Here is a 13,105-nt window from a genome sequence, read left to right on the forward strand (position 1 = left end):
GTATCAAAATGTGCAGCATCGAAATAAGGACACTTCCACTTGACTCGGATGTGATTCGTTTTGCCGTACTGAGAGATGAAGCTTTATCCTTGGCTAGTCCATCTGAGACATGTTGCAGAATATGAGTACAACTTAGGTGATCCCATCTAGAGTTATCCCAAGTTAAAGAAGATCTAGGAGTGTTGGTACCCTATGACCCGATGTTTTATGATAATTGAGACAAAAACGCCTTCTTGGAGGATCTTACGCTGGAAACGTTGAAGCTCATAGCTGGCCAGTTTGACGGTAGTAGTTTCCACCCAATCTTCAACAGTTTTATTCGACCATATTTAGAGTATTGAAACATAGTATTTCCTCCTTCACTCCTAAAGGACAAGGATACATTAGAACACACTCAACGGTGGGCCACGAAATTCGTTCGAGGACTCTACCTCGACTCACCGAACCTCTGTTCACAAGTGCACAGGCATCTTGAGAGTGACCTTCTAATGACTTACAGAATCCTCAACATTTCTGGGCATTCCCTTAAATACCAACTTAATCTCAGTTTCAACACATATCTTAGGAGTAACACCCAGAAACCGGAGATGAAACGCTGCAAAATAAAAAGTAAGCACACCTACTCACTAAAAGTAGTCAAATGATGGAATTTACTGCTGGCTAAACTAGTCAAAGTGATTTCCTTCAAGATAAAACTTGACATGTTCTTAAAGACTAGAAACAGTATCTAGTTATAATTTAAGATTTTCCTCTTCTATCGTTAAAGGTGCCTAGGTATTTACCTGAAGGCGTCGATGACCTGTAGAATTATGGTCTACTATAGGTCTACTGTTGACCCACTGTCTTTAGATACGGAAGCCTGTCAAGAGAAAACCTCTTCTATTCCGTGCAGAACCACCTCGAAAACTTTTTTCTTCTCTTTTCTCACGCAGGTCTTGCGCAAACGGCTCATCACACGCCTCCAACATCAAAGATACATTCGAACTAGACGCAAATCTACTGAAAACTAGGCGATATAGATGAAACGTTTGTAAAAAGGTAGTGTGGTTTATAGAAAACTGATTGATTTAAGGATCAACTTTGTAAAGTGCAGGAAGTATGCGTTTCAACTGATAGCCAAACAAGTGTATAAATCAATGTTTGAGTTTGTACAGGCCAAGAATAGTACTGCGTCCACTTACAGAAGTTTACAGAAATAATATTTAAATAGAAGACGTGCCCTTAACCAGTTCAGACATGAAACTACCTAGATTGGCAGTACGCTGCGGCTGGCTCATGGAAGACACGGAAGCCCGTTAAGCGAAAGCTTCTTCCATTCCGTCCACAACCATTTGAACAATTTGAACCTAGGACTTCAGTCAAAGATGTTTCCCCACCTTCTTAGTTGTTTTTCTTCGCTTTTGATTACTCAAGGCTGATCAGATGTTATATCACTGTGTGTTAGCTGCATTTTTGAAGCTCTTTACACTTTACTTTTACTTTACCACACATTCGTGTGCTTCCAATCGTTTAGTTTCTAGCGCTTATTTTAAACAATTTATAAGTTTTCGGGGGTTTATTATTCATAATGCTCCATCACCTCTTATAGTACATTATCTGTAATTTTGAATCCGTGAGTTGAGTTCCGTGAATTATTTTATTTTATTATTTTCAATAATAAACCTATTTTAACGGGATTTTAGTATACATTTCAACAAAACATTTTTTAAGTAGAATCGACCGTGTTTCAAGTGTTCAGAAACATTTAGGCTGATCATTCGAGGACATTATTTGTACTTCTCACGGGTCATTTGGATAGGTACTGCCTTATTTCTTTGTTTGAAGCCTGTGCTTTCGCTTTGATCTGACTATTTACCCTGTTACGCATGATATATACTGTTATACAGATTTTTGTCGTTAGCCCTTGATTTCCTACTGTTTGGCAGGAGATAGGTTGTGGGTACTAAAGTCACTGGGTATTAGAAGTTAACATTACGCTTCAGCTTTCTGTAATCAAATGAAAATCAGGAGTCTCTGAAAACATTCTTGCTCATAACTCTCATATTTGATCATAGCGTCTGTGACACATAACCGACGTATATTATAGTTTGCAATTATAGAATATGAGTTCTGAATGGTTTGTAATAATCCCGGTGATTTAGGTCTATAGATTTATCCATTTTACTTTTTAATGTGTCAACACGTGGAGATTCACCTAGGTGCTAAGGCATAGTGGGACGATTAACTAAACAATCGTGATGCTGGTTATAGAGTTCTAAGTAAATATCACAAATCACCCTGGATGTTTAATACACGTGTCGTGAATGTCGCCAACTATTTGAACGTATTTCGTTGATTGGTGTAGTTTGAAGCACTGCTGAAGATATAAGCAACAAGTCATTGATCAGACTGAAAGTGACCGTTAGTTATATTCCTTTGAGGGGGTTTACATATATTACTGACATCGTCTATTACCCCTGGTGAGTATTCAGACATATAAGGTGGTGGAAATATTATGGAAACTCGCAAATGAAGTGTTGAGTGTATGATTCTCATTTTTTACCAAAAGATTCCGTAATATTGTATTTAAGTGCATTTTTAGTCCCCAAACTGTAATCTCGTTTATTACAATGCTACTAATCTTAATAAGTTTATATCTTAGGAAGAACACACATAAGAACTTGGATTCGAAGTACACAGTATGAAATTGTATTTTATTACTATAACTGAACGACACATAAGATATTCACTTGTACATTGTATGTGTTAGTTATTTATCAAATTTATATATGGCTTATTTTATAAGTAATCACACTATATTTGATACACAGTGCTTCCTTGAATTTGATTATACAAAGGGTTTAATTTTGCTACAGGATGGCGGACAATTCATTCAAATTCAGATTAATCACTTGGCATTTGCCACGAGCCAGCGTATGATTTATGGTTCACAGTGATTTTTTGAAAAAACGTTTTGTGAAACTTGTGTATAACTGTTTTTCCAACAATCATGATAGGCTGGTTCGAAGATAAAATCAAAACATTTGTGCGTCTGAGTGTTTTTATGAGTAGTTTTAGTACATAATCTAATGACTTGGTGGTCAAAATAATTAACAGTCTTTAGAAGTGAGAATATTTATCCATTTTGTAACGCCTTATATTTCCGTGCTTACATGCTTTGTGCACTTTTATTTGTAGTAAATTGTCGCTCAACACTTTCGATAGTCGCTTTAGGATTATAAATAATTAGTTTTGCCTGTATACTTTATAAAGCTCATTCTACTCATTAGTAAGTATTGTTCTCAGAAATCTGGAGACTAGCGTATTGTTGCTGTTCAGAACAATATCATTTATAAGGTTTTAGCATATAAAGTCTTATTTTTAAAAGGTGATATCTCGAAGTTCTCCATGGGTTATTTTTGTAACTAGTTTTTTAATCCCAGATTTTATTGCCGAGTAAGTGTTAATTGCCTAGATATAATTTATCTTACGAAGAATATTCGTATGAAGCTGTTTCTAGCTTGAAACGTTATTTTACTATTTTTTTAAACGATACACTTTTCAAGATACACTAATTAATTATTTGGACGCACATTGTAAGATGTTTCCCTAATGCAAGGCACCGAATATAACTGGTCTGATTTTTAAAATCTTCATTTTCGCATTTTCAGCTCAAATTTTAAAAAATGTTTGTTTGGTTTAAAAATGTTAAAGCGTCACGGATATTTCAGAGCTTGACAACGCTGTTGTCCATAACAACTTTTTAATCAAGGTTCACAAACCCCGTCAAACTAGAAGTCAGGAGTGACGGAGTTGGAAGACATGCTTGGAAGATAGTCGATGTGTTGAGAAGTACGTAAGCTAAACTGACTAGTTGTTGTAGGTGATGGTTAGCACGGCGGGCTCAACGGCGATCTGGTGCAGATGCTTGACCAAACTAGGCTGCGTCCGGTAAAACTTATGAAGTCAGCATCAATGTCGACTACCTACAGAATTATCTACTTTTGGGATTTGTTTGCTGCTACAGATATGTGGTCATTCAATCCGACTAACTACTGTTAAATGACTTAATAATTTTACCAATCACTCATTTGTTGCTGACCAAAAAACAGTTTACATTTTACTTGAACTTACTACTTTTACTTAGGAGTGCTTTTATGTCTTCAGGTTTCTGAAATAGTCTCATTTCACGATGGCAAATCACTTTTTCTACAGCCAACTGATGAAAAAAAGTCTTGGAAAATATAGAATTTTGTCCATCGTTGTTATCTTTACTGTTATACTAACAGCATTTTGGGTGGTAAGTAATCGTGACAAATATCTTGAAAAGTACAATGTACTTTCTATCTTTAATGCATTAATTAATTATCAAAGTTTCTAAATCCAATAATTTTATAAAGAACACACATTTAGTTGCTGAGGCTTTCCAACAAAATTTTGTATCAACTTTAAGATATTTGAGTCATTCGGTGACAAAAGCAATTATGAAACTCGAAAACTTAAAATCAACGGCTATTTGTACCTGGAAAATAAGTATCAGTTATAAAATGTATCTAGGGATTAGTCATCTGGTTTCACCATCTAATGACCATAGTCAGGCTAAGAAATGTATGTATTTTGTACGGCTAACTTCAATTAGAAACAAATTCCATTTTAATGTCGTACTTGACAGTGTAATGACAGAGTGAAAAATTATTCTCATAATGAAGAAACCACAAAGTTCTCAAAAACTTAATAAACCCTTAGTGATATGGAAAGTTGTAAAAAATATTTACTTTATTACAAAAACATGAACCGTCAAAACCTCTAAACTTCAGTACAATCAATTTATAAATTTTTCATGTTGCTATCTGTAACGTATACAGAATGCTTAGATGATTGGTACTTGGCAATAAAAAACTTTGCTTGACTTCCAAAATATTTATCAAATTGTACATGAATACATGTATTTATTATGTTCATTCTACTTACAATTAATGATTATCTAACAATTATCACTCATAGGCGAATTTCTTAAAGTTACTACCAAACTTCAAGTTATGTGTCATTTTGAACGAATTTTGCATTTAATCAACACAAAAAATATTTTAAATAGATATAACATGGAAGTAAGTTACTTTATAATGATCAAGATACCACACTGCAAATAAATTGAATAAGACGCTGAGTGATCATCATATTGAATTAAGTACAGGAGAGGTAGTGAACAAAAATCACAATGAGTTTAAGGAGAAATTTCGGCGTTTTGTCCTGTCATATTAAAACCCTTCCAAACATTCTGGTTACTCGTCGAGTATCTCACCTACAGCAACTAATATCATAACGGAAAATGTATTTTAAGCTAATAAGTGCTATAATATCTTCAATTTTCATCCATATTTGAGGATTTGCTTAGTTCGTTTCCTATAGTATCCATCCGTTCTTACAGTTTCCTTCTTCAGACATTTACCTGTCAATATAAAATGACAATATAAAAACGTATATTGATAATTTTGGTTTGTTGTATTGTGGGAAATATTGATTATGTTTACTTTCATGTTTTATAGATTAATATTGCCAACGTTTTGCAGAAACACACCAGGGCTTTAGATAACATTCAAAAAATGATTCTTGGTGACTCGTATAATATACAGTTAAATAAATATGGTATGTGATGCAAAGCGTAAATAATTAATTAAAATTTATCAAATCAAAACTTCATTTTGTTTTTTTATTTGACACAGTGCTTTCCAGTAACTTAGTATCACCCCATGATTACATGTACGTTTATCATGTAAGCGATTAAAATTTGATTGAATGTTTAGAATGGACAATGCATTCGGCGTACAGCATTCGTGAATCGGCTTACATTTCGACATTTTAGGGGTTAAATATATGTAATTTGTTGGAAAGTTGGGTGGTTTCTTCTGATTATCGGTAACAGTTTGCCTCTTATTTCACAGTAAGGAATCATATTAAAACAAAATTGACCACCTAGGTGAATTCTGCTTCTATTTCGCGTGGTTTTCACCCTTATATTCTTATCGGTGTTAGGTCTACCAGATATGAATCAGAGTAGGTAGGACTATGAACTATCATGAACACAGAAAGGGTTATAACTTTTAGTTTCATCTCATCAAAAAGTGCAGGTAGGTCTTCAATAGATGAACCTGTTGGAGGTTAACAATTCTGTGAGGAAATAATAGGTAGACTCCCAGTTTTATTAGAAAGATTAGATAGCTAGGAATTAAAGAAAGAAAGCAAACCGTGAATTAAAGTGTACTGTAACTTTATTTTGCCTGTTCGCTTTCTCTTGATTCATTTTTCTAGGTCTATATGATGAAGAGAGTCAGTGTGACATTCAACTTAAAGATTTAACGGGATATCCGGAATGTTTGTCCAAGATTGAAGTAAATCTTGTACACATGTTTGTTTTTCTATAACTATCAGTTTATTCGTAGCCTATTTTTATCTCGATAATACACTTAAAAATGTAATATATTATCGGTAAAGTAATTAGTTTATCTTGCCCTTTAACGTTCTAGTAAATTGTACAGAGTTTGCTCAATTACTTACGCCTGTTTTCTCTAGTGGGACGAAGGCTACCCATCATAATTCTCCAGCCAGTTCTGTCCTCCGCTCTCCTCTTCAGTTACTTCCAAATGCTATCGCATTTTTGAGCAGCTATCGTGGTTTTCCTTGGGTCTAGCATTACATCATTGACGTAAATACTAACCGTTTTTTGATAGTCCACATACGGCGAGTATTTTACTGAGTTGGCGGTACTCCCATATTGCAACAGCTACAACTGCATAGAATTTTAACTAAAATCATTGTCCGAATCTGGTTCCATGGCATCTGATGTATTTGTGAATTATGAGGAGTAGATATGACGTATATCTTACTTTTCCAAATATTGGTATTCATCGACAATTAGTATGTTATTTTAACGTATCAAATTCAGAAACTATCTGATTAGCTTCAGACCTAATTGTGGCTGTATCGACCACATATATTTACCATTCGTCAGGTCTAGAACATAGGCATGCTTAACGGCGTTTGACAATGATAGTCCTTCTTGACTAAAATTAACATTTGACTCTGTCGACCGAGAGATTCTGTGGCAGTGTCTGTCATTGAAAGGTGTACCACAGAAGTACATGAATCTTGTGAAGGCTCTTTACTCGAACACTACTAGTCGAGTGAGAGCTTATGGCGAACTGTCATCTGATTTCGCAACCTCAAGTGGTGTCCGTCAAGGCTGTCCACTATCTCCATTTTCGTTCAACTTCATCGTAGACATACTGGTGGAAATGACGTTCTCGTCGACTGAATTCCCAGGCATTCAGCTCCAACCAGGAGGTCCAATTATCGGTTTAGAATTCGCAGATGAAATAGTCCTGTTTGGCGAAGACGCGGATAAAATGCAGAATCTTTTGTTAGCACTGAGCAACAATGCCAGGATGCTTGGAATGAGCTTCTCTCCCTCTAAATGCAAGTTGTTGCTTCAGGACTGACCTGCGTCAACAGCTGAACTAAGGATGGGAAGTTAGGCATTCGAATGCGTCGACAACTTCACTTATTTTGGAAGTCTGTTCAGCCCAAATGGGTTGGTGTCAAACGAAATCTCAGCACGAATTCGAAAAGCTCGTTTAGCGTTTGATAACTTACGTCACCTATGGGGAAGGCGAGATATCCATCTATCAATTGAGGGACGAGTATACTGTACAGCTGTGAAACGTGACCATTAAGTGTAGAAGGTACTCATAATAGTGAGGTTAGATGCAGGGTATTATGGTATGATGGTAAATCAGTTGATGAGGTTGTAAATCTTCATCGACTGAGATAGTTGGGCCACTTGTTGCGTATACCTGAATGCCGACTACCACAGCGCTCAGTGCTGACTAGTGTTGGGGATGGTTTGAAGGAAGTTAGGGGCGGCCAAACCAAAACTTGGTATCAGTGCTTGGAGTCACTAACTTCTAGTCTGAGCCATGTTGGTAGATGCAGACTACTTGGTTGGGGTCCGCGTGACTATCGTAACCATTGGTTGGAGACTTTGGATGACATGGCTCAGAATCGATTACAATGGCGTCGGTGTCTACACTTTCTGTTTTCCCTTAAACTGTGAGACTAAAATCGCTTCATATTTTTCTTTTTACCAACTAATTCTTTCTTTCTGTACTATATCCTTAAACACAACCTTTTTTTCATACATTAATACAATTGAATCAACTACTTCTATGAATCAATGTTCATCTTGTTGTGCTGATGAGGTATGGCAACTTGGACCGATGCATATATGTACCTGGTCCTACGTTGTAGCCGACTAAGTACGCGTAACCTGTATATCGGAACATCATTTTATTCATAGTAACCCAATATCATTCTAAAAGTATGAGTTGGGATCTACGGAAATACATTTGATGATACATTTAATTATTAGGAAACCAATAATTCACTCTTAACAGATTTAGACACACTTTCAAGTAAACGGTTAACGTTCCCACTCGTCACAGAAAATGTTTAGTTCTGGATCCTAGCTTGGTGGTTGGATCTCATCCTGCTTACAGAGAGGTTGTTCATTGCTAAGGGTTTCCTATTTAAAATGGAACAGTTATCTGAGACCATCTGGTTTTCTATAGGTTTCTGATGTTTGGTGCTAAAAACTGAATATAAAGAGTAAGTTAACTAATAAAAATGTGAATCTTCATTGAATAAGTTGGTTGAAACATTTCCTATGTATGCTGTTTCTGTGCACTCCAGAATGCTATACAAATTGAGATAGAAGGTTGATCAGAGGACAGGTCACGAGTGATTAAATTAACACACAGGATCAATCTTTGAACATACTGAATGATGGCCCGATCATAGTTTTAGATGCAGACTTTCTTGCTGGAGATCTCACGATACTCGTAATTTTTATCGATTAACCATAAAAGACATGAAGTTTATGTCTGTTTGTTGCCAACTTTGTTTCACATTAGATCCCTTAAATGGATGTTTGACGGTTTTTACTGGTAAAGTTTTCTTTTAAAGGTTGCATCTTACGTTGAGAAACCATTTAAAATCTTTCCACGTAAATATTCGTTCATTGTTTTCATTTGTATCCTTAATAAACCGAAATTGAGCAGAGAAAAAACTAACGTTCGTTCTGTTTTCTTTTTAAATTATGCCTATGGTTAGTAATCACTAATAGCATATGCGCCTCATTTTTATTTTTGCTGAAGTAAGTGTTTTTCCTTTTACATTTCACTCTGTATAATTTAGTTAACTACGTATCAAGTGGTGATATTTCATTACTACACTCAAAGTGAAACAGGCATTTTGCTTTTTTTGTCTAGACGTTTTTTTACGCGAATTTTTATTTTCTTTTAGTGGACCGTAATTTAGTGAGAGCTTTAGTTTATCTCTTTATCTTTATACTAACGATCAGTAGGTTACGTATGTGAAATACGCGTTACTTATCAAAGTTAGAAAAATCATTTATCTTTCACAGTACATACTAGTCTCAGTGCATGAACATTTACGAGGTTACTAAGTTTTATTACTACATTGAGTATAAGTTTAATACAATCACAAACCCGGTTCTTCTGTCCTCCTTCTATGTGCCTGATAAAAGTACCATGATTAGCACTCAACTATCAACCATTTATAGCTTACATAGAACGACAGTATGTAAATAGCTGACTTTGTATTCACTTTAGTTACTTTACAGTCATGTTTCCTTATGGTAAAGCTATCCAGGAAATTCAGAATAACTCATAGACTCCGTTGAATACACTGATTGGTCAATGATTTGTTATCACTGTCACCATACTCTGTTTTTGACGTTGTGATTTGACCAATTGGCTGAACGGCTCGATCTCTTGATCTACTTATTAATCCAAACCAACCATCGTGAAACCTAGACTTTGAGCTTTCCACTTATTAGTGAGTTTGTAGGTATAGTTACCAATATTTCACTTGATGATTCCGATTAGTTGAGCATTGACCAGATTGTAATAATAAAGATAATGGCATATTTTTAATACCCTAATGTGTAGTAAATGAATGAGAATATTTATTCTACTAATTGTTTTCAATAATCTTATATAACATTTATAACAAAAATAAATAACTGAATGAATATCATCTAAAATTTGGTTTTCCTAGTGGTTACGGATATCTTGGCAAACTCATTCATGTTATGCTGAGTTAGGAGTAGATGGATCAGAATGTTCATTTCTTCGTTATCTTAGTGAGGTGAGTGTTATTATTAATGGATCGATTTTTATCAGTGGATTGTAAACTACCTATGATCATTCTATCAAACTGAAATGAAAAATCGCTGAGAATTATCTATACACTGAATATGTAAATTATTTAAGTGAAAATTGAATTCCTATCGATATATTTTAATCATTGATAAATATTCACAGATTGAAATCATGAGTCAGTTGAAGCTAGACCACCACTGAAAACCTGGAAGCACTGGACGGCCGTTTCGTCCCAGTATGGGACTCCTCAGCAGTACGCATCCACGATCCCGCACACGGGACTCGAACTCTTAGTCTCTAAACTACTGAGCCGGGATCCAACGGTTTTAATGTCTAACCTCGACCGATCCACGATACTACGCGACCGTCCACCATTTTCTCTAGTGCTTCTTCGTTTTTAATGGTGGTCTAGTTTAAATAGACTCATGAATTCAACTATTAAATTACTACAATCTACACAAACCGCTGTTCTGAACAATTGTCATTTAAAAATTTGCAATATTATTCTTTAACTTCTCAAACGTTTACTTAACCTTTTTTAGCAGTTGAAATTTCCGAAAACTTTATAACATAATAATTTTTCAGTAAACTACTATATCTGTTAAATCGCCACAAAATACGATTTTACAGTTTAAACTAATGACATCGTAGAAAGAAAAAGTTTCTTCACTGAACTGTATTTGATTCTACTTCAATGACCAAATAGGTTCTTTTCATTTCGAATTGGTTGAAACAATCGTTTGCAAAATCAAAATACACTATATTTGCTTGTTAAAACAGTATCACTTACACACATCATAATCAAGTGATTACTTCTTCTTTCTTCTTCTTTGAGCCTGTTACTCCTCGTGAAGGAACATAGACCGCTCACCAGCATTCGCCATGCAACCCTGTCCTGGGCAATCCTTCCAGTTGTTATTCATCCTTTCCATATCTGCTTTTATTTCCCAACGTAATGTGTTCTTTGGCATTCCTCTTTTCCGCTTCTCTTCAGGATTCCAAGTTGGCTTGTCTCGTGATACAGTTTGACGATTTGCGTAATGTATGTCCTATCCATTTCCATCGTCTTTTCCTAATTTCTTCTTCAACTGGAAGCTGGTTTGTTCTCTCCCACAGAAGGCTGTTGCTGATGGTATCCGGCCAATGGATGTTGAGTATCTTGCGTAGACAGCTATTTTACAAATACTTGCACCTTCTTGATTATGGTTGTTGTAGTTCTCCAAGTTTCCGCTCCATACGGCAGAACTGCCTTGACATTCGTATTGAAGATTCTCACTTTGATATTGGTTGAAAGTTGTTTTGAGTTCCATATGTTCTCCAACTGTAGGAATGCTGTCCTTGCTTTTCCAATCCTCGCCTTTACGTCTGCATCTGAACCTCCTTGTTCATCGATGATGCTTCCCAAGTATGTGAAGGATTCTACATCTTCCAGAGTTTCGACATCAAGAGTGATTGGATTACTATTCTCCGCTTTGAATTTGAGGACCTTGGTTTTCCCCTGGTGTATGCTGAGGCCTACTGGTGCAGAGACTGCTGTTACACTGGCTGTATTTATTTGCATTTGTTCATGTGTATGCGATAGGAGGGCCAGGTCATCTGCGAAGTCCAAATCGTCTAATTGATTCTGAGCTGTCCATTGTATTCCGTGTTTTCCTTCAGATGTCGAGGTCTTCATAATCCAGTCGACCAGCAGAAGAAAGAGGAAGGGAGAGAGTAAACAGCCTTGTCTGACTCCGGTCCCTACTTGGAATGCATCTGTCAGCTGTCCTCCATGCACAACCTTGCACTATAGTCCGTCATATGAGTTCCGGATAATGTTGACAATCTTCTCAGGAACGCCGTAGTGTCGAAGAGGTTTCCGTAACGTTCTCCTATCTATGCTGTCAACTGCCTTTTCATAATCAATGAAGTTGATGTATAGTGATGAGTTCCACTCAACTGATTGTTCGACGATGATCCGTAGTGTCGCAATTTGGTCTGTGCACGACCGATCCTTACGGAATCCAGCTTGTTGATCTCGAAGTTGGGCGTCCACTGAATCTTTCATCCGGTTCAGCGACACTCTGTTAAAGACTTTTCCTTGTACTGACAGTAGTGTAATGCCTCTGTAGTTTTCACGTTTGCCCAGGTTTTCTTTCTTTGGAATCTTGATGAGGTGTCCTTCTTTCCAGTCCATCGGCACTTGTTCCTCCTCCCGAATCTTTTCGAACAGAAGGTGAAGCATGTTTGTGGTTACTTCGATGTCTGACTTCAGTGCTTCAGCTGGTATGTTGTCGGGTCCTGCTGCATTCCCGTTCTTGATTTGTCTGACGGCCATTCTGATTTCTTCCGTTGTTGGTGGCTTGACATCTATAGGAAGATCTGTATGCTCTGCTTCGATGTCCGGTGGATTCATTGGAGCCGGCCTATTCAGGAGTTCTTCGAAGTATTCTACCCATCTGTTCCGCTGTTGTTGAATTTCAGTGATTGGCCTGTCTTCTTTGTCCTTGACTGGTCTCTCTGGTTTACTGTATTTCCCTGCTAGTTTCTTCGTTGTATCGTAAATTTGTTTCAAATTTCCTTCCCTTGCAGTTTTTTCCGCCGTCGTTGCTAGTTCTTCCACGTTAAGTGATTACTAGGAGGAATCAATTAGATTTCTGTCTGTTAAGTCCTTACCTTTTACGTTATATGCAAGATATTAACCAAATTTTGAAAGCCAATACATTTCAAGTAAATTATTTTGTTGTCAAGGTTTTAAATCAATTTTTTTACTGAACAACATTTTTATTATCTTGCTCTTTGAGTTCGTTTTCATGCAAACATTTTGTCTTATCTTTTCGAATAGGTTGAAAGTTTCTGCCCAATAATGGATAACCGAAAATTTGTAAAACGAAGTAGAAAAGCTCAGG

The 13,105-nt window shown here is 36.3% G+C and overlaps 1 protein-coding gene across 1 annotated transcript in view; it reads left to right on the forward strand.

Moving 5' to 3' along the window:
* The first annotated feature begins 1,424 nt into the window (after positions 1-1,424).
* The window catches only part of MGAT5_3 (Alpha-1,6-mannosylglycoprotein 6-beta-N-acetylglucosaminyltransferase A), a 42,492-nt gene continuing 30,811 nt past the window's right edge, over positions 1,425-13,105 (forward strand). The window contains exons 1-6 of the mRNA XM_051209802.1: positions 1,425-1,612; positions 4,147-4,279; positions 5,526-5,625; positions 6,289-6,368; positions 10,114-10,203; positions 13,042-13,104. Of these exons, the coding sequence (XP_051075266.1) occupies positions 4,172-4,279; positions 5,526-5,625; positions 6,289-6,368; positions 10,114-10,203; positions 13,042-13,104 (441 nt within the window). The 5' untranslated portion in view covers positions 1,425-1,612; positions 4,147-4,171. The remainder of the gene's footprint in view (positions 1,613-4,146; positions 4,280-5,525; positions 5,626-6,288; positions 6,369-10,113; positions 10,204-13,041; position 13,105) is intronic.

Source organism: Schistosoma haematobium, chromosome 1 (genome assembly GCF_000699445.3).
Source record: "Schistosoma haematobium chromosome 1, whole genome shotgun sequence".
Taxonomy (NCBI): Eukaryota; Metazoa; Platyhelminthes; class Trematoda; order Strigeidida; family Schistosomatidae; genus Schistosoma; species Schistosoma haematobium.